General features: G+C 50.2%; 1 protein-coding gene across 1 annotated transcript in view; it reads right to left on the bottom strand.

The window, feature by feature from the left end:
• The window catches only part of LOC142296314 (adenylosuccinate synthetase isozyme 2), a 354349-nt gene that overhangs the window by 277655 nt on the left and 53862 nt on the right, over positions 1-22832 (bottom strand). Inside the window, exon 2 of the mRNA XM_075339753.1 lies at positions 6915-7017. Within this exon, the coding sequence (XP_075195868.1) occupies positions 6915-7017 (103 nt within the window). The remainder of the gene's footprint in view (positions 1-6914; positions 7018-22832) is intronic.

Raw genomic sequence — 22832 nt, 5'->3', positions numbered from 1 at the left:
TATGTGCACGGATCGCCGCCGCCTGCCCACGGCAGGGGGCGGGGATTAACGGCACACGATCCATGACGTACCCAGTATGTCATGGGTCGTTAAGGGGTTAACACTAGGGGGAGCAGCTTCTGAAATCCTACATAAATCCCACTGTAGAAAAATTTCACATTACAGCTGCAGTAAAGTGGGCGGAGTCTGCTCTCCTGTGTGTGATGGCACGCCTCCCCCTCCCAATCTGAGTGTTTACAACAGACAACAAAGAATGACATGTAGGGACCTAGTGCAGAGCCAGTTTGTTGGTTACCAGAAATGTCTAAAGTATCACCAAGGACAGCAGGAGTATCACCCAGGACAGGATTAGATACACAGCCCTGCAGACAGTATCACACAGGAGAGGATTAGATAAACGGCTCAGCAGTTTCACACAAGAGGATTAGATACACAACCCTGCAGACAGTATCACCAGTACACACACAGGCCGACAGGTGGCAGGCGGAAGGGGGGAGCTGAACGGGGGAGGGGGAGGGTGTTTTTCGAGACAGTAGCAGTGGCACGCACACACACACACACACACACACACACACACACGCGGATAGAGCGGAGGGAGGGGGTGTCATTAGAGACTAATGTTGCATCCCGCAACCTGGGGGTTGCGCTCGCTTGCAGCGGTGTGAGGTAGCTTCAGGAACATATGTACACAGTCTCTTTATAAAAATTCCAGCAGTTTATTTAAAAACACTCAGCATAAACTGCTCTTAAACATAAACGATCCACGTACCGTGGGCATCCAGTCCATTATAAGTCCATAGTGGAAGTTTTAGCAACTTCCCCACTCTCTGGCTCCTGCCAGCGTACAGCTCTAGCCAAGGTTCCTTCCAGAACCCAGGGCCATCTGCAGACCCCTGTCTGTCTCTCCTCCAGGAGAGATTCGGCCCTACAGCCCTGGCCTGGCTGCACTCACCTCAGTCTCAACTCAGACTCAATTTCAGAGCCCTGTGTTCAGCCTCCACACAGGCTGATATACCCAGAGCTCCCTGCTCTGCTCTCACTCGTCTCCAGCACACACACTGGAAGTCTAGAGCCAGTCTCTCTAGACTGCCCTAGACACTTCACCCAGGTTCAGAGACAGGATTGCTTTAACCCCTGGAGCCACACCCACAGGTGGTAAGGAGTGTGTAATCCGCATCACACACCCTTCCATCGCTCTGCATGTAATGCAATCCTGTGGGACCACAGGTCCCAGCCAACTTCACATTGCAGAGCACCTACGCTTCTGCAAAACATACCGGCCCTTTGTAATACAGCCGGTTGATACCTCACATACCCTCCCCCTCTGTTCAAACCCGTAGGGGAGAACACTTGCCAACGACCTGGGGCCGCGAGACAGGGTATCCCCGCTGCCATGCCCCACCAGTCGAGAGGGCCGTCCAAGGTGCCCAAGAGCATTAGTCCCTGAGACATCGCCCGACACGGTCACCAAACCCTGTCGTGTCAAACTAGGGTTAAAGGACGTCCCCTTTCCGGACCGTTCTCTCCCTGACCCCCTCCCAGGGTCACCGTAGTAGAGACACGTTCCCAGTCAAACCTACAGTCTTGTCCGAACCTAGGCGTGTACCCCCAGGGCTACTGTCGGAAACTCCAAGCTCATAGCGGCCACTATCTACAGTACATCGCAGGTTACTTCTCTGGTCGGCGATTCCTTTTATTGCGTGTCTTAACTACTGGACCGACACACCATCTTCCACTTCTTTTCCCTGAACAACGGGTGGAAGACGGCTGTTATCCCCCACACAGTTGGCAAAGCTGCTCCTCAATTTTCAGGTTTTGTTGCCTCAACCGCTCCATGTCACGTATATGGTGTACCCGATATTCAAGAAGGCTTCGAAGGTTTCCAAGACTCTCTACAGTCCCGACACAGACGAACGGAACCATACCAGCTTCCCTGGGTATCTTGCTCTCATTAGCAGCAGGGATTCTTAATCTCACCAATCCCGACTTATTCACCATGTCTTGCATGACTCGTCCGGTTCTTCCAATGACTCTCCCCACCAGAGCCCAGGGTACTAGGACGATATCTTCGGCCAGACTCTGCGCTTTCCTTTTATACTCTGTCTAGTGGCTTCTTCATTTTGCAGTTGGACCTGCCACTTCATACGAACACATCTGAAGTGCATGTCCTTTAGAATAGCCACCCGCTGCCCAGTAATTGCAGTGGTGGACAATATCACTAACTGTTCAGCCTCTGGAGTACAGTAGACCTCACATGCTTCCACAGCTCTCTTAAATTAGTCATAAATGCCCTCGGTGGCACACGCTTCTCTTAAGTCCTCAGGTATATCCACCATGCACTTGACTACAGAAGTCTCATTCATCCCTGCCGCTTCCACATGCTTGTCCAGTTTAGCTTCCAGAGTCCACTCTCTTTGGGCCTCCCCTGCAAGTTTGGTCAGAATCTACACTCGCTGCTCCATCTGCTCCAAGGCTACCTGGGACCTGGACTGGTACTGTGCTAAGCGACTTCAGAGCTCTGCCACTTCTTTCTCCAGCTCCCTTACTCGACTCTCAGTAGCCTGCCTAAGAAGTATCTCTTGTTGCAGATGGTCTTTGCTTATCCTCTTGAATGAGTCTTCACTTGCGGAACTCTCTGGTCTATGACACCCTCTTTCCGAGACTTCTTCCACCTCTACACCTCTGGCTTTTTCATGGGGAGCAACTTTGTCATAGTCATCCCTCTCTTGGGTCTCAGCTGCTTCACCTTCAGCCGCCTCACAGATAGGTGGCTCGTCAGCTTGCTCAGAAGCGGGAGAGAATTTGGCTTTCAACTCTGGGGTCGGCTCCTTCTCCATGGCTTCATCGCACAGACCACTGTTGTCCCGATTTATCGGTTTCTCTGGCAGCACGTCATCGCTTGCCAATGTACCCGCCTCAACTTTAGAACCTTTGGGTTTCTTACTCTTTTTACCCACGACCTTCTCTATATCCTCAGTCTTGGTTTTACCAAGCAGGTCAGGCAGGCTCTCAGTCCTGGATGAGACCTCTGTTCCAGACTTCACCTCCTCAGAGGCTCTCTTCACTTCAGCGCCAGCGGTTTCTTGGGTTTTCACTGCATTACCTTCAACTTCCTCTGGGGTCTCTGCAGTGTCACCCTCAGCCTGGGTGTCACACCCTTCAACATGGCACTCTGTTCCCTTTAGAGATTTGGGGCTGAATTTGCTGTCATGCACCCCAGCACCCAGTAGTTCACCAGTCTGCTCACCATGACTGTTGGGCATTATTCCTCCCCCCTCACTCTCCAGGATTCCATTTCCTATACCACTCTCGTTTGACAGACTATCAGCTGCACCCGGGGAAATCATAGGGACCACCCCCATTACGTCCTTGGTTGGCTCCTTTTCTGCGTTTTCACCCTGCTGATTTCTGTCGTTACAATGTGTCAGTTCCGTCTCTGATTCCTCTTTCTTTTGTAGGATATCACCGTCTGACTCTACCGTAGCAGTTGTTACTGGCACCATGTCTTCATTACCCAGGCATGTCACTTTCTCTGCACCCTCAGACGGCATACACTGTGCCCCCTCTCAGCGCTTATTACGTGTTCGACGTCGAGAGGATGTTTTACCCTTCTCGCCCATTTGTACCTCACTGTACTCGTTTTTCCCCTTTCTAGAGTCAGTGTCTTTACTGGAGTCATCATCACTCCCCCTGGTGTCCTGGACTAACATGTCCCCGCTTAACCAGGTGTCAGTCTCCTCCCCTGAAACTACTTGGGTTTTAGTGGTCAGACTGTCACTTCCCTTTGGAGACGTCACGTCACTAACTTGGGGAGACCCTCTATGTCCCTTGGTCACCCCTAACTCTGGACAGTCCTTCTTTAGAGGTGCCATCTCCTCTTTGCACCTCAATATACCACAGGGGATCGGTATAACCTCATACGGTAAACAGGCTGTCTTAGGCGGGGGCAGACTCATTCCTGTGCAATCGGTCCCGGCCTCTGTCTTCCATAAGCCCTTAAACAACTCAAAGTCCTGTCCTATGATAACTGGATAGATCAAATCCCGAACCACACCCACGTCTGGGCGCCCCATAAGGTCGGGTGTCTGAATCATCACTCTGGCCAGAGGATATTCTTTAGTGGTCCCATGCACACAGCTTCCTTCTATTGTCCTACCATCCATAAAATGGAGATTGGGCATGGGTCTCACTAAGGTCAGCCGGTTCCCCGGGTCTAACAGACCAAACACACGTAGCCCATTCAAGTCCATGGAGCACTTCTGTGGCCTCACATCGGATGGATAGCCTATACCACAGGTAGGACATAGGTAAGGCGAACCCCATTGCCCCTTGCTATAGTCCACCTGTTCGGCTTGAGAATGCTCCACCCCCTTGTGGGTCATCAGCACTTTGAGGCGCCGCCCCCTGTTGGGTAACCACCCCCTTCCAGGACTCCGCCCCCTTTTGGGTAACTATTCCCTTCTGGGACTAAGCCCCCTTTTGCGGTTTCCATGCAATGTCCTTAGCCCCCAGTTCACACAGTTTGCCCTTGTCTCCCTGGGCACCCAGTGTCCATACTGGCCCCCGAAGGGAACGCTCAAACTGGTCCATGGCTGCGACATCGCTACACACAGACAGCTCCTGCTGTCCCCGGACCAGGAACTGGTACAGCTCCTCCACAACGTCCGCAGGGACCATTCCCTCTTTTTGGCTTTCAGCCCCCACTGCTGTCACTGGACCTCCTGGCACATGCTGTTGGTGCTGCTGGCTCTGCAGCAGCTGGTTCAGGAGCCCCTCCATGCTTTCCGGGTTGTACCGCCCATACAACCAGGATCTCCAGCCTGTGGTGTATCACTGCTCACCAAGCAGGGCCTCGCAAATTCCAGCTGGTCTGGAACCTCCAGTCACTGGTCTCTCACCACTGCAGCACAGAACCCCGCAGACCTGCTGATTCACCGCCAGCAGCTGGAGCACGCCGTCCCTGTTCGTGGACCCGCCGATCCACCACCAGCTGCTTGAGTGCGCTGACAAAATTTTCGTGGACCCGCCAATCCACAGCAGTACTTCCTATGCCGTTGCCCTTAGCAACCAGGCTGCCTTGCCCCTAGCAACCAGACCGCCTTGCCCCTAGCAACCAGACCGCCGGCACGCGTTCTCCACCATATGTAACATTGCATCCCGCAACCTGGGGGTTCCACTCGCTTGCAGCGGTGTGAGGTAGCTTCAGCAACATATGTACACAGTCTCTTTATAAAAATTTCGGCAGTTTATTTAAAAACACTCAGCATAAACTGCTCTTAAACATAAACGATCCACGTACCGTGGGCATCCAGTCCATTATAAGTCCATAGTGGAAGTTTTAGCAACTTCCCCACTCTCTGGCTCCTGCCAGCGTACAGCTCTAGCCAAGGTTCCTTCCAGAACCCAGGGCCATCTTCTGCAGACCCCTGTCTGTCTCTCCTCCAGGAGAGATTCGGCCCTACAGCCCTGGCCTGGCTGCACTCACCTCAGTCTCAACTCAGACTCAATTTCAGAGCCCTGTGTTCAGCCTCCACACAGGCTGATATACCCAGAGCTCCCTGCTCTGCTCTCACTCGTCTCCAGCACACACACTGGAAGTCTAGAGCCAGTCTCTCTAGACTGCCCTAGACACACTTCACCCAGGTTCAGAGACAGGATTGCTTTAACCCCTGGAGCCACACCCACAGGTGGTAAGGAGTGTGTAATCCGCATCACACACCCTTCCATGGCTCTGCATGTAATGCAATCCTGTGGAACCACAGGTCCCAGCCAACTTCACATTGCAGAGCACCCACGCTTCTGCAAAACATACCGGCCCTTTGTAATACAGACGGTTGATACCTCACAAGACTAACTTTCAGCGGCAGTAAAGGGGGCACAGCGGGGCTGGGGAGAGCGGAGGGAGGGGGTGTCATCGGAGATGGTAACAGGGGGAAGGCGGCCCGTACTCACACATCCCGGTGGGTGACAGGTGTAAAGTGGAGCAAACAGCATGGCTGTGAGCTCCACAATGATGGTGCTGATCTCCTCCCTCTGCTGTGATCTGGACAGCCCAGGGGCGTGCATCCAGGTCACAGCAGACGCCCACTGTAACGTTACTGAAGGGGTCGGATCCCGACCACTGTTCTCTATGCACAGGGGCTGCCATAAAGGAGTGAGTAACTGTCATTACACGCACAGCAAATCTAGCATGGCCCCCAGTGCCTGCAGTAAAATTAGAATTACATAAAAACTAAATAAGCAGTGATTGTCATTTTGTATTAAAAATACTTGATTTCATAATCACTATTTTTAATACAAAAATAAAAAAACGCGACACCTTCCCTTTAAGGGACCATCATTTCTGTCCAGGCCTATTTCATGGGTTTTATTTTTTTAAATCCTGTGGAAGCATGGTTGAAAAGCAATGTCTGACTTTTATTTGTTCATTTTCATAGATTTTTTTTTTTTTTTTTTACTTTTGTCAGATTCAAATTATTTCTGTGACCATTGTGGGTTTTTTTTTCCCCCCCATTAAACGAGCGGTACCAACAATTTTGACCATGTGTGTTTATCAGGCCCGCTGTTGCATTGAAAGGTCTCTCTGTATGTACAGGGACAGACCTGTCAGTGCAGGGGAGCAGGCAGGGAGATGCCACCAGGGGCTCTCCTGTCTGACTAGTCTACCTCACAGCTCAGCTCCGTCCCGGGCCGGCTATTGAACTATGTTGTTCTCTGAAATGCCACAGAGTACTTACTTCAATCCATATATTTGAGACTCACAAAACTAAAAGGATATTTTGTATTTGTGTTATGACTTCCACTACAGATGGCGAGACCCAGACATCGTCTTAGTCAAGTGGAGCCCCAGGTGGGGGGGGGGGTAGGTTTGGAAAGTATTAACCTGGAAGTTTTAAAGAGACTCAAAGACTTACCTATGAAGGCAGTAACTTTTGGGTTAATGATTCCACTTGGCAAAAGATGAAAATCGTACTCCACAGAGTCTACCACAACTGTATGGCCTGCGTTGTTTCCTCCCTATATGGAAACAGAATTCAAGTTTTTATTACATGATTTTAGGAGTTAAGAAATGTTACACTCCTTATGCAGAACACAGTAATATGCTAAAAACTGCTGTTGGATTGGTATTTGACTCTTAGGCTATGTGCGCACGTTGCGTACTAGCCCTGCAGAAATTTCTGCAGCGATATGAAGAGCACACGTGCGCTTCAAATCGCTGCAGAAAATGTCCGTAGAGAAAAAAAAAAAAAAAGCCGATTCCATGAACTCTGACTGCAGCTCCTGCCATAGACAGAGCAGGGGCTGCAAGCAAAGCGCACGGAAGAAGTGACATGTCACTTCTTAGAACGCAGCGCTTCGGGCAGCAGCCGAAGCGCTGCGCTCTAAGACGCCACGTGCGCATGGCCCCTGCACAATCTCCATAGACTGTGCAGGGGACGCAGGACGCATGCAGTTACGCTGCGCTACAAAGCGCAGCGTAACTGCATGTATTTACGCAACGTGCGCACATAGCCTATGAACTAAAAGTTATTCCATGTAAAAAAAAAAAAAAAATTATATATACACACAGTGATAGAGATAGATAAAATATATCTATCTATTATCTATCACACACACACACACACACACTCTAAGGCTGGCTTCACATAACGTTTGACACAATGTTCTGTGGCTCTGTCACGACTTCTGTTTAAACCCCCAGGAATCGGAATTTGTGCCGTGTGGTCACTGACCAATTATGCAGTGTCACAGTATGCTTTGTTCTGCATTATTTTCAGCTGTATACCACCTTGTAGTCAATTATATATGTCTTGCTACCCGCCAAACTAGGCATACATAGCAGAAGACTTAGTGGCACCACTTTCTGAAGTCAGCCTAATTTACGACAATGTAAATTGGTATTAAATTTTTAATTTAACCTGTTTGCAAAGTCATGTCACTGAGGAAACATACAGATGCATACAGTAGGTTTTGCTCACAAAAGTTTTTGAAGGCGAACAAAAACAAAAAATTACATTTTTGTGTACTCACCGTAAAATGTCTTATTTGGAGCCTTTCATTGGGGGACACAGACAGTGGTTATATGTTGTCTCCAGGGGAGGCTTGACACTAGATTTAAAAAAAGTTAGCTCCTCCTCCCACAGCATATAACCCCGGCTAGGCAGGAACTAGCCCAGTTTGGTGTAAAATCAGTAGGAAAAGGATAACCAAAACCACAAGGGCGGGAGCTGTGTCCCCCAATGAAAGGCTCCAAGAAAGACATTTTACGGTGAGTACACAAAAATGTCCTTTCCTTTCTCGCCTTTTCATTGGGGGACACAGACATTGGGACGTCCCAAAGCAGTCCCTGGGTGGGAACTGAACTATTAACACAGTGTATAACATCAGACTAAGAGCTGACTAACAACTGCAACTGCAGTGAACACATAACAAACACTGTCAAAAAACCGGAGCAGTGGCCACTTATAAATGGGCCACTGCCGCCTGAAGGACTTGTCTTCCAAGAGCAGCATCCGCGGATGCATGCGTATGCACTCTGTAGAATTTTGTAAACGTGTGCACACTAGAGCAGGTAGCGGCCTTGCAAAGTTGGGCCGCCGAAGCCTGATGGCGGATAGCCCAGGAGGCACCCACTGCTCGTGTAGAGTGGGCCTGCACAGATTGAGGAGGAACAACACCTCGTGTTTTGTAACTTTCACACATGGCAGTCCTGATCCATCGAGAAATCGTGGATTTGGAAGCCCGGTCGCCCTTTTTGTGTCCTTCTGAGAGGACGAAAAGGGCATCGGACTTGCGCAACGGCGCTGTTCTGGAGATGTAGATCCGCAGAGCCCTGACAAGATCGAGAGTGTGAAGGGCTTTCTCATAAGGAGTGGACCGGGGCCGGGCAGAATGACGGCAACACAATGTCCTCGTTCAGGTGGAAAGAGGATACGACCTTCGGAAGGAAGGCGGGGGAAGGCCGAAGGACCACCTTATCATGATGGAATATCAGGTAAGGTGAGCGACAGGACAGAGCTGCCAGTTCGGACACTCGCCTGATAGAGGTAATAGCGACTAAAAAGGCAACTTTCCAAGACAGTCGTTGAAGAGAGATTTCTCTCAAGGGTTTGAAAGGAGGAAGCTGAAGTGCTCCGAGAACCAAATTCAGATCCCAGGGATCTAAGGGGTGATGATAAGGGGGACCAAATGCGCCACCCCTTGAAGAAAGGTACGGACCTGAGGGCGAGAAGCCAGCTGCTTCTGGAAAAAAAAATTGACAAGGCAGAAACTTGTCCTTTAAGGGTATTGAGAGCAAGTCCCGAGTCCATACCGTCTTGCAAAAAGGCAAGAACATTAGGGATTGAAAAGGTAAAGGGCGACCGATTAGGACGGTCACACCAGGACAGATAGGCCTTCCAGGTCCTGTGATAAATGCTGGTGGAGGAAGGCTTGCGAGCATTAAGCATGGTATGAACTACCCTGGAAGAAGATGAGACTTGGCTAGAATCAAGGATTCAAGCGCCACGACGTCAAATGCATCTGTGCTGTATTCTGGTGGAATATTGGACCTTGCGACAGAAGATCCGGGCGGTCGGGAAGACGCCAGGGAGTGTTGCCGAGAAGGTGGAGGAGCTCTGGAAACCAGGCTCTTCTGGGCCAGTCCGGGGCCACGAGGATCACCAGGATTCCCTCCGCTTTGATTTTGTTGATTACTCTCAGAATGAGAGGGAACGGAAGGAAAACGTATGGCAGGCGAAACTGCGACCACAGGAGGACTAGAGCGTCGGAGCCGAGCACTATCGGGTCTTTCGACCGGGATACGAAGGGATGTACTTTGGCGTTTAGCCGAAACGCCATGAGGTCCACATCTGGGAGCCCCCAACGAAGAGTGATCTGATGGAACACCTCGTCATGGAGGGACCATTCCCCTGCCGCTAGACCTTGCCTGCTGAGAAAGTCTGCGGCCCAGTTGTCTATCCCCGGAATATGGACAGCTGAAATAATGGGAATGTGCATCTCTGCCCAAAGAAGAATCCTGGAGACTTCTTTCATCGCTGCCCTGCTGCGAGTTCCTCCCTGACGGTTGACGTAAGCCACAGCCGTGGCATTGTCTGACTGGATTCGAACCGGGAGGCCCAGAAGCAAGGGTTGAAAGGTCTGAAGGGCCAGAAATATGGCCCTGGTCTCCAGAACGTTGATATGAAAGGATTGCTCGGGGTGAGACCAGCGTCCTTGAGCAGTGTGGTGGAGAAACACCGCCCCCCAGCCTAACAGGCTGGCATCTATCATGACTACGTGTCAGTGGACAGGGCGGAAGGACTTCCCCTGAGATAGGGATGAGACCTGAGTCCACCAGACGAGGGAGCTGAGGGCAGTCCGAGATAAGCGGACTGACCGGTCTAGAGAGGCTGGATTCTTGTCCCAAGAGGACAGAAGATCCAATTGCAGAGGGCGCAAATGAAATTGGGCAAACGACACGGCTTCCATGACTGCTACCATCTTGCCTAACACTCTCATCCCACTCTGGAGGGATGGGTAACGGCGGGAGCGGAGGGATTGGGCGGCCCGGATCAGGGAAGACCTCTTGTCTTCTGGAAGAAAAACCCCGGGCCTGAACAGTGTCTATCAGCATACCTAAAAGATGATGCGCTGATGAGGAATGAGGGATGACTTGAAGTTGAGAAGCCACCCTAGCCTTGAGAGCTTGTCTGGGCAAATTTGCACGCTTTCTGAGCAAAACCTGAGGAGAGCTCCCCTTGACAAGTAGGTCGTCCAAATAGGGAACGACCAGAACGCCTCTGGGGTGTAAAATGGACATGACGGCCGCTATGACCTTTGTGAAGACTCGAGGCGCAGTAGCCAGTCCAAAGGGAAGGGCCCTGAATTGGAAATGACGGTATCCTACGGCAAAACGAAGGAACCGTTGATGCGATACACATATGGGAATGTGTAAATAAGCATCTTGAATGTCTATGGAAGCTAGGAATTCTCCCAATTCCATAGCAGGTAGTACGGCTCGCAATGATTCCATTCGGAAGGTCCGAATCCGTACGGACCTGTTTAGCCTTTTGGAGGTCCAGGATAGGACGGACAGAGCCATCTTTTTTTTGGGGACGACAAAGGTTTGAATAGAAACCTTTGCCGCGCTGTTCCAGGGGCACTGGAATGATAACGTTTGCTTTCTGTAAAGAGGCTATGGCCTGAAATAAGGCCTGGCTTTGCGTTGTGGACTTTGGAAACCGAGAACGCAGAAACCTGTTGGCCGGTAGGGAATGGAAATGGATCTTGTAACCTGAGGTGACGATTTCTCGAACCCAAGCATCGTGAGTATGGTCTAGCCAAATATCCCGAAAAAGCAGAAGCCGCCCTCCAACAGGAGTCGGCTCTGAGGGGTACCCGGCGTCATGCTGATGGGGTCTTCGCGGGACGAGGTCCCTTGGGTTTAGATTGCCTGGAGTGGGAACGCCAGGAAGAGTCCCTTGAGGGACCGGATCCCCAATCTGAGCGATGCGACGACCCATGTGATGGTTTTTGGGGGGCGGGCCGAAAGGACTGCCTGCGCCAAGAAGACTTTAAAATGTTTGGATACAGGCCGCTTTTGTGGTAGAATGGTACTTTTACCACCCATCGTCTCAGATATAAGCTTGTCCAGGGATTCTCCAAACAGACGAAGACCCTGGAAGGGGAGTGTGGACAGGGACTTCTTGGAGGCACTGTCCGCGTTCCATATCTTTAGCCACAGGACTCTGCGGGCAAAAACAGCGTTGGCTGCAGTTAGGGCTCACAAACTAGCTGCATCTAAGGAGCAGTGAAGCAATTAGAGGCTAGAGAGAACAAATCAAGGATCTCAAGAGCCTCTGAAGGAATATTGCAAGAGCGAAGCAACTTGCGCAAGTTCCTACTCCACACACTCATAGCTCTCGCCACCCATGTCACGGCAAACAGGGGGCGCAGAGAGGAGCTGGAAGCCTGGAAAATAGATTTGACCGCAGCAACAATTGCGCGGTCGGACGAGTCCTTGAGAGACGCGGTGTCTGAGACAGACATAACCGTGTGTTTAGCCAGCCTGGATACTGGCGGATCCACAACGGGGGGTGCTGACCAGAGCTTAACCAGTTCCGATGGAAAGGGATAAGCGAATGAAGAGGAATTTTTATTAAACCTCCTATCAGGGTGATCCCACCGTTTAGATATGATTTGATGAAAAATCGGATCCTGGGCAAAGGACTTAGGAGGCTTCTCTTGGCCCGCTTGATATCCGACTGAGAAGTCGGGTCCGAAGGCTGATCAGAAATCGACAGAGTGATTGACAGCCAAATTAATGTGTCTTCCATATGTCTAGACTCAGAAGGGACATCTGAATCAGAGTCAGAGTCTTGGGAATCGTGACTACTAAAGGTCACGGAGCCTGAGTCAGACTGATCATCGTCCGAGTCGGACGAGACGTAACGGTCGCAATGGCGCCTTTTGGAGACAGCCTTTTTACGTACTGGGAACGAGACACCAGACGAAGGCAAGCTCCCCTGGGGGAGCTGAGCCAGGGGGAGGCTGTGAGAGCCTGTGGAAGGCTGGGATATCTGAGCGGCCAGGTCATCTAACCTCTTAGACATTAGAAGAGCCCAGGCAGGAATAACGTCATCAGACTGGGGTACTGCCTGGATAGTGGCCGCAGCCAAAATCCACAGACTGCACGACCTCCTGGTCCAGCAGCGGAGGCTGTTGTGACACGGTAGTAGGGGCATCGCAGCCCCGGCATAGTGGATAGCTTCGGCCATTACAAAAACGAGCGTCCACAGGTGGTACAAGCATAGTACAGGTCCATAGAGGATGCCTGGGAAGCTTTATCACCCTTGCGGTTACGCATGTCAGCAACAGTTCCACAATAAGTACAGTGAGCCTCTAGCAGTATTATAAAGGGACTGCTGTGGGTGAGGAGCTGCTAGCAGTATTATAAATGACTGCTATGCAGAGCCGGTATACAGTGCCTTCAAGTAGTATTCAACCCCCTGCAGATTTAGCAGGTTTACACATTCGGAATTAACTTGGCATTGTGCCATTTGGACTGTAGATCAGCCTGGAAGTGTGAAATGCACTGCAGCAAAAAAAAGGCTAGGTTCACACACTGCGTTTTTTGACGCTGCGTTTGTGCGTATTTTGCGGCAAAAAACGCACAAAAACGCACCCGCGGCAAAAAACGCACGCGTTTTGCCACGATTTGGTGCGTTTTTTTGCTGCGTCTTTATGCGTTTTGTATCAGTGAACAAAAAAAAAAAAAGGTCTGATGTTATTTCCTTCTTCAATGTGTTCTTCATTCTCCACTAGTGTATGCAGAAGAGCAGACAGCTGCAGAACTACAAGGCTCAGCATCCTCCATCCAATAGTGTATGCAGGAGAGCAGACAGCAGCTGTCGAACTACAAGGCTCAGCATCCTCCTTCCAGGACTGTATGCAGGATTTCTTTGCCCCCCCCCCCCCAAACAAAAAAAAAAAATTACGTCGGCTTTGCCATATTTTTGTATGCTAGCCGGGTACAGCAGGCAGGTACGTGTTGCCCCCCAACCCCCAACTGCCTATTTGTACCCGGCTGGGAACCAAAAATATAGGGAAGCCCCTTTTTTTTTTTTTTTTTTTTTTTTTTTAATTATTTCATGAATTTCATGAAATAATTTAAAAAAAAAAAAAAAAAAAAAATAAATGACGTGAGCTTCGCCCAAGTTTTGAGTCCAGCCGGGTACAACTAGGCAGCTGGGGATTGGAATCCACAGTGCAGGGTGCCCATGCTTCCTGGGCACCCCCGCTGTGTATTGCAGTCCCGCAGCCACCCCAGAAAATGGCGCTTTCATAGAAGCGCCATCTTCTGGCGCTGTATCCAACTCTTCCAGCTGCCCTGATGCCGGGTGGCTCGCTGGGTAATAATGGGGTTAGGGCTAGCTGTATAGCTGGCCCTAGGCCCGAAATTCATGGTGTCACGCCATTAGACATGGCCACCATGAATTTCTAGTAAAGATAAAAAAAAAAAAAAGAAAAATATTTTTATTAGAAATAAAACACAACACAATTAGTGACTCCATCTTTATTGAAATGAAGAACCCCCCTCCGCAGTAATCCTGGGTCAAGGGTCCCGCGCCGTCCAATCCGGATCCAATATCATCTGATCGGTTTGCTGGAAGGCAAAGCGATCAGATGATGTGTCAGGTTCTAGGGGCTGAATCACATCACACATCAGCTGATTGTATAAAAGCCGTTTATACAATCAGCAGATGCATCGGTGCAAAAAAAAAAAAAAAAAAAAATACTCACTTATGTGCTGATTACCGGCAGCTCCTGGAGCGATTGGAGGAGTCTGATCCTGTCTGATCGCTGCAGCAGCTGCCGGTAATCAGGGATGAAGTCTGACGCATTCGCTGATGGGTTAAACCGGCCGGGCGCCCGCGTCACCGCGATACTTACGATCACCTGATGCGTCAGGTGACTGCATCAGGTGCTCCATCGCCAGGTCCTGCATCTATCGGAGGTGTCCCAGCATTCTGCACACAGCCGGAGCGGGGGTGGCGATACTGTGAGAGGAGGTGGGAGCGGGCATGGCACAGGGAGGCTGCAGACAGGTGAGTATAACTTTTTTTTTTATCTACTGTTAACTTATGTTTTCGCAGCCGCTTCCACCTCCCGCCCAGACATGGCGCCGCACGGCAGCATACATGCACAGGACGGGAGGTGGACGCGGCGGTGACGGTACCGGGAGGATTCACGCTTCTGTGTTTACTGACAGAAGGAATCCTCTTCCTATACATGTCACTTTACTACCCACCTCCTGCGTTTATAGTCTTAGAAAGGCACCAAAACACAGCTATTTGCGTTTCTCATTGCGTCTTTCAACATCCCATTGCACTCAATGGATGAAAAGCGCAGTGAAAAACGCGGGAATAATTGACATGCTGCGTTTTTGTGGCACCACAAAAACGCAGCTGAAAAAAAAACGCTGTGTGCAGACAGCAAAAATGAAAACTCAGACTTTGCTGGGGAAGCAAAGTCATGCAGTTTTCTGAGCAAAAACGCACCCGAAAACTGCGCAAAAACGCCACGAAAAACGCACTGTGTGAACTTACCCAAAGAATGTTATCTCTTTTTTTATTTTTTTTTTTTTTAAATTGTGAAAAGTTTATTCAGAGGGTCATTTATTGAACCCCTCAAACCACAAGAATTCTGTTTGGTTCCCCTAAAGCAGGGGTCTCAAACACGCGGCCCGCGGGCCGCATGCGGCCCGTCAGGCTGCTTCGTGCGGCCCCCAGGCCCGTGCCCCTGGTCACTATCGCGGCCGGTGCAGGGGCCGCAGCCACTGTCTGCACTTTGTTAGATGAGTGTTTTGCCGGCGCTGCGTTCTCAGAGGCAAGGACTGTGCGCGCGCAGCGCCGGCAAAACAACCATCTGATCTGACATAAAATCGCTGCCAGGGGCTGTGGCCCCTGCACCGGCCGCGATAGTCACCGGGGCACGGCCTGCAGACAACAAGAAGCAGAGGTGAGGGGCCGAGGGAACGCGGGACAGGTGAGAAGAATGGTGGTTTTTTATTTTTTGTGTATGTGAAGGACGGCACATTAACCCCTTAGCGACCTATGACGTACTGGGTACATCATGGCTCCCTGGTACTTAAGGATCCATGACATACCCAGTACATCATGGCGAAATCGCAGCCCCGGTGGCTGCGATCGCTGTTTGCATTGCAAATAGCAAATACCTTAGATTGGGGGAGGAGGGGACCTCAGGAGGGGTGGTGTCGCCTCCCCGGACCTACGGAGGCTGTGATTGGCTGTGCAGCGTTTGTCAGCCAATCACAGCCACTGTAATGTTCCAGCCATTGAAAATGGCTGTAACATTGAAATCCAGCCATGATCAGTGCAGCTGTAGCACCGATCATTGGCTGGAGCTGGGTGACCTCACTTTCACCCACCCCCAGCTCTGATTGGAGAGACCGGCCTTGTGACCGATCTGTCCAATCACTGTGGATCTGGGGCCAGAGACCGCCCCCTCAGCTTCACTCAGGAATCTGTGGGTGGAAGCCGAGAACGATCGGTAAATTATCACCTTTCACTCCCCCCCCCCCCCCCCCATTACTACAGGATGGGGACATTACTATAGAATAGGGACAAGGTGGGCACATGTCTATAGGATGGGGACAAGGTGAGCACATGTCTATAGGATGGGGACAAGGTGGGCACATGTCTATAGGATGGGGACAAGGTGGGCACATGACTATAGGATGGGGAAAAGGTAGGCACATGACTACAGAATAGGGACAAGGTGGGCACATGACTATAGGATGGGGACAAGGTAGGCACATGACTATAGGATGGGGACAAGGTGGGCACATGACTACAGAATAGGGACAAGGTGGGCACATGACCACAGAATAGGGACAAGGTGGGCACATGACTATAGGATGGGGACATTACTAAAAGATGGGGACATTACAAGGATGGGCATAATACTATTGGATGGGGACATTACTATAGAATAGGGATAAGGCTGGGGTCATTACTATAGGATGGGGAACATTACTAAAGGATGTTGGCCAAAATTTCTATATAGTGATAATTGTAACACTATTAGTTACAAGAAAGGGATAAAATGTAAAAAAAAAAAAACAAAATAAAGGCATGACTTTTTTTTTTAACATCAATTTTTTTTTTTTAGATGTAACCAAAGAATGTGCACATTTGTTATAATAAACAAGTGAAAAATGTTGAAAATCAGTCATCCAAAGGTGTGTAAAAAAAATATATATGGTTCCAATAAAAATGTCACTTTGTCCTGCAAAGAATGCGACCCCCCAAATTATTTTTTTTCCTCGGTGCAGCCCATACACCCAGCCGAGTTTGAGACCCCTGTCCTAAAGTATTAAGAAGTATTTCAGGCATAAAGAACAATGAGCTTCACATGTTTGGATTAATTATCTCTTTTTCCAGCCTTTTCTGACTAATTAAGACATTCCCCAAACTTGTGAACAGCACTCATAACTTGGTCAACATGGGAAAGACAAAAGGAGCATTCCAAGGCCATCAGAGACAAGATCGTGGAAGGTCACAAGGCTGGCAAGGGGTACAAAACCCTTTCCAAGGAGTTGGGCCTACCTGTCTCCACTGTTGGGAGCATCATCCGGAAGTGGAAGGCTTATGGAACTACTGTTAGCCTTCCACGGCCTGGACAGCCTTTGAAAGTTTCCACCCGTGCCGAGGCCAGGCTTGTCCGAAGAGTCAAGACTAACCCAAGGACAACAAGGAAGGAGCTCCGGGAAGATCTCATGGCAGTGGGGACATTGGTTTCAGTCAATACCATAAGTAACATACTCCACCGCAATGGTCTCCGTTCCAGACGAGCCCGTAAGGTACCTTTACTTTCAAAGCGTCATGTCAAGGCTCGTCTACAGTTTGCTCATGATCACTTGGAGGACTCTGAGACAGACTGGTTCAAGGTTCTCTGGTCTGATGAGACCAAGATCGAGATCTTTGGTGCCAACCACACACGTGGCGTTTGGAGACTGGATGGCACTGCATACGACCCCAAGAATACCATCCCTACAGTCAAGCATGGTGGTGGCAGCATCTTGCTGTGGGGCGGTTTCTCAGCCAAGGGGCCTGGCCATCTGGTCCACATCCATGGGAAGATGGATAGCACGGCCTACCTGGAGATTTTGGCCGAGAACCTCCGCTCCTCCATCAAGGATCTTAAGATGGGTCGTCATTTCATCTTCCGACAAGACAACGACCCAAAGCACACAGCCAAGAAAACCAAGGCCTGGTTCAAGAGGGAAAAAAATCAAGGTGTTGCAGTGGCCTAGTCAGTCTCCTGACCTTAACCCAATTGAAAACTTGTGGAAGGAGCTCAAGATTTAAGTCCACATGAGACACACAAAGAACCTAGATAACTTGGAGAAGAAGATCTGCATGGAGGAGTGGGCCAAGATAACTCCAGAGACCTGTGCCGGCCTGATCAGGTCTTATAAAAGACGATTATTAGCTGTAATTGCAAACAAGGGTTATTCCACAAAATATTAAACCTAGGGGTTGAATAATAATTGACTCACACTTTTATGTTGAAAATTTATTAAAATTTAACTGAGCAATAGTGATGAGCGAGTATGCTTGTTACTACTCGGTACTCGCACGAGTATCAATGTACTCGGGCTACTCGGCGGGTACCGAGTAATCTCGCGATACTCGTGCTGTACTCGTGGTCTTCATGTTGGCGCTCTTTTTACAGCCATCCCTTATGCAGGGATTGGCTGGCAGACCACTGCAATGCCACAACCCTGTTGTGGAATTGCAGTGATTGGCCAGCCCGCACAGCGTGACCGTGCCTTTAGCCCGACACTTCCCCGCTCGGCTACGGCCCCTCCCGCACTCCACTCCGCGTGTATATTTATATGCACGCTTACACACACACGCACGTTTTTTTTTTTAATTTACAGTTTTCTGGTTTCTACATGCTGCCGGGGGTGATTTCACAAAAATACTCGGGTCTCCCATAGGATAACATTGGGCTCGGTGCTCGGGCCGAGTACACGAGTATCTTGGGAGGCTCGGCCCGAGCCTCGAGCACCCGAGCTTTTTGGTACTCGCTCATCACTACTGAGCAACATAACTTGTTGGTTTGTAAGATTTATGCATCTGTTAATAAATCCTGCTCTTGTTTGAAGTTTGCAGGCTCTAACTTATTTGCATCTTATCAAACCTGCAGGGGGTTGAATACTACTTGTAGGCACTGTATACCGAGTAAAGTAGCACACCCTGTCAAACAGTTGGTATATACCTACAGGCACAGTTAGTATATACTGCTAAAAGCTGATATACACCGCCAGCCAGCAGAGACACACACACACACACACACACACACACACAGCTAGAAAGACAGCGATATACCACTGAGCAGAGCGGTATATAGTGCTGCAGAATCGCAGCGCCAAGGAGGCGATCTCACCCGTGTCTGCTCCCCACATGTAATGGCGTCCAGTGTTCTCTGGCAGCATGGAGGGGAGAGACGGCCCACTAGAGGGAGCGGCTTCTGGAGCAGTGGAGGGGGCGTTGCTAGAATGCAGGCCGAAGCCGGGAGCTAAATTTATGATGCTTCCCCGGGATCACGGCCTGCATCGCCCCACCAGCGCCTTTCCAAGCGGCGGTTTGGATGCAGGGGACTGACTCGTCGTCTCCCTACCTGCTCCTGGCTCCGTCTGAAGACGCGTCGGTCCTGGGATGCGGGGATCTCTGGGACGCATCTTCGGCTCAAGGCTAGCAGGTGCTCGGCTCTGCTTAGCCCTCTGGAGCTACCTCTGTAAGGTGCTTCCAGGGAGCCTGGAGGGGTACGCAGACCCAACCACTTGGGTGCGAGGGAAGACTGACGGCTTGTGCACGCCAGATTTCCTCTGCCCGTACACGTGGGGGAACGGGGGTGGCAAGGCACCCTGGTATTGCCCCTATCAAAAATAGAATGAATAAGAAAAGAAAAACAAAATAAAAAGTAAAAATAAGCTGGCCTGAGGCACCTCTGGTGGAGCTCAGTCCAGACATGTCAGCCTCCTTGCTGACACTAGGAAAAAACTGAGCTAGTTCCCGCCTAGCTGGAAGGAGGAGCTAACACTTTTTTCAAACCTAGTGTCACGCCTCCCCTGGAGACACCATATAACCCACTGTCTGTGTCCCCCAATGAAAAGGCGAGAAAGGAATGTCCGTATCTATTCCAGCCAGTTTTGTACTCCAAAATTCAACCCTTGTAAAGTTGAACGAAAAAAAAACAAAAAAAAAAAAAAACACACACACCACGATATTTTTCAAGGAAAAGCGAAGGCTCCTTTCACATTGCGTTTGTCTCTACGTCCATACGTTTCTGTAGACGGACACCCGAACGTAGACCACCTACGTTCGGGTGTCCATCTGCAGAAACGTATATGTGCAGAAAATGGCACAAAACAGGAGCAAACGCTAACGCAGTGCGCTCCATAGCAGTGAATGGCCCTGTCAGGCGCATGCGTCCGGAGCACGCTTTGCAGAGTAGGGGAGGGGCTGTCCGGACGGATGCTCCGACGGGACCTGTGGATGTAGGGAAAAACGCAATGTGAAAGGGGCCTAACATTTTTATTTTTTCCTTCCATATTCTATAAACTTCGTGGATGTGGATTTGAACAGTTTGAGTTGTGCAGTTTTTAGACTGCCGTTACTTCTGCGTATTTTCTGTCACATAGGCACCTCAAAGTCACTTCAAAAGTGATGTGGTCGCTAAAAAAAAAAAAAAATAAATAAAAAAATAAAAGAGGTCACTTCCAGGAGGCGGGGGATTCATGATGGCCGCGTTTTAACAGAGCTCCCCACATCACCCAGGCCTAATCTTCATTATATGGGCCATCTGGAGTGAAGTTCCACCGAGGAGCGGGGATTCCCTGTAGACTGTGAGCCCTTGCGGGCAGGGTCCTCTCTCCTCTTATACCAGTCTGTTTTGTACGGTTAATGATTGTTGTACGTATACACTCATTCACTTGTAAAGCACCATGGAATAAATGGCGCTATAATAATAATAATGTCGGAACAAGGGTTATGCAGAGACCCAGCTCTCCTGTTACCCTGGAAGCACAAGACGCAAGAAGCGCCGGATCAACAGAGGACGCGCAGGGCAGAAGCTCAGTGTACTCACCAGCACCCTGACCCGCACAGGAGCGGAGGCAGCCTGGACACGCACAGAGGTGGGAGGTCAATGCCCGATAGAGATAGTGGGCCCGCAGGTCTGTGGATAACCGGTCGGTGGATAACCGGGAGATCAAGCCGGGCAAGAAGAGGGAGGAGCCTCGAGCACAGGCGCCCTCTTAGCTGACGGGGCAGGGAGCAGCGCAGGCCTTGTGGGTGGCCCACAGGAGAGGCTGAAAGGGAGGAAGAGTGCAGGTGAAGTCTGTGCATTGCTGCCCATAGCTCACAGAGGACATGTTGAAAAGGGGAGAAGGAAAGTAGGTGCTACAACTGGCTTATTGTACATGTCCTGCACCTCAACACTGGCACAGTCTGGTAACTGCAGTTAGAGGTAGACACCAGCAAAAAGACAACGCTGGCAAGTAAGTCCTCCACATTCCAAGCACATTAAGTAGTTAACGAAGCAGCTACAATAACAGCACAGAATAAGAGCTATACTGCAGTGGACACTAAGGCCTAAGACACACGGTATGAAAATCGGAGAGAGTGGAATGCGATAAAACATCGCATTCCAGTCGGACCAATATTACTCTATGTGCCAGCATGCACGAGCGATTATTTTCTCAGCACTAAATCGGACCGAGAAAACAGTCGCAGCATGCTGCCGGTGCAATGCAATCCTTGTTTCTCTTTCACCCATTCAAGTCTATGGGGAGAAAGAATAATCTCACTGCACTCGCAGTACACCGGTGCGGAGCGAGAATGGAAATAGTCGGCAACGGAGGAGAGGGGGAGATAAATCCCTCCCTCCCCTCCGCAGCGCCAGCCCGCCCCTCCTCAAAGCCAGCTAGACCCTCCTCAGAGCCGGCCCTCCCCCCGCAGCTGTGGTCCGATCGCAAGATCGGACCTCAGTGGCAGTGACACTCGCATAACACTCGGCTCACACAGTGCTGCGAGCATGAGCCGAGTCATGCGAGGATCGCATTAGTCCCCGTGTGGCCCCGGCCTTACATAAACTGTAGCCCAGATAACTATACAAGCAGGACTGCAAGCTACATAGTGTAGCTGAAGCGATCTACTGATAAAACAGACTCTCCTCAGGCCACAGCTCGAGCTATAAAGGAACTATTGATGCCAGTGGTGGATGTACGATTGGTAGCCTTTCAATCATCTCTAGATGTTGTCGATCAAGTAATTGCTCAGGGCTCGAGGCTCACAGACGTAGAACAGAGAATTTCTGATCTAGAAGACACCTTAAGAGAGCTCAAGGAGAAAATACCGTGTTTTTCCAAAAATAAGACACTGTCTTATATTTTTTTTTTTGCCCCCCAAAAAAGCACTAGGGCTTATTTTTGGAGGAGGTCTTATTCTTGGAGAAACACGGTTGGTGGTAAGTTTACCCCCCAAAAAAGCAGACCCCCCCCCCCCCCACTTCCCAGGAGACTCATACTCGCCAGACCAGGACGTCTGCGTGGTTCCCAGGTCCTCCTGTGATCTCCGGTTGGTGCTGCATGCCGTCCTACCCTGCTGCTAGCTGACATGCTGACACACACACAGCAGATCGCAGACATACACAGCCGATCGCAGACACACACATCACATCACATCCAGCACTTACGGCAGCAGGGAATGAGAGCAAGTCACGTGTCCGGCCGCAGGTCCTGTTCCTTGCGCTCCACTGCACTGCCTCTCCGGATTCTCCCGGCGAGAAGACATCGGTGTCGCTGGATGAGGTGAGTGTGTATGCGATCCGATGTGTGTGCGATCCGATGTTTGTGTGTGTGATTTGATGTTTGTGTGTGCTCCGATGTTTGTGTGTGCAATCTGATTATGTGTGCGATCTGACTGTGCGTGCGATCCGATGTTTGTGTGTGAGATCTGGTGTGTGTGTGTGTGTGTGTGTGTGTGTGTGTGTGTGTGTGTGTGTGTGTGTGTGTGGCTTTGTGATCACTGCAGGTCCTGCTGCTCAGTGTCGGGTGAGTGTAATTGCCGGGTGCCGATGTCTATAATGAAGTCTCCTGTAGTATCTAACTTTTTTAGCTGCAGGGACACTTCATTATTGATCCGGGACTAGGGCTTATTTTCGGGGGAGGGCTTATATTTAAGCCTTTCTACGAAAATGCTGAAAATCCCTGCTAAGGCTTATTTTTGGGGGAGGTCTTATTTTTGGAAAAACACGGT

The sequence above is a fragment of the Anomaloglossus baeobatrachus genome, chromosome 3 (genome assembly GCF_048569485.1).
Source record: "Anomaloglossus baeobatrachus isolate aAnoBae1 chromosome 3, aAnoBae1.hap1, whole genome shotgun sequence".
Classification (NCBI taxonomy): domain Eukaryota; kingdom Metazoa; phylum Chordata; class Amphibia; order Anura; family Aromobatidae; genus Anomaloglossus; species Anomaloglossus baeobatrachus.
The sequence above is the reverse complement of the archived record's forward strand: the minus strand, read 5'-3'. Positions and strand labels throughout refer to the sequence as shown.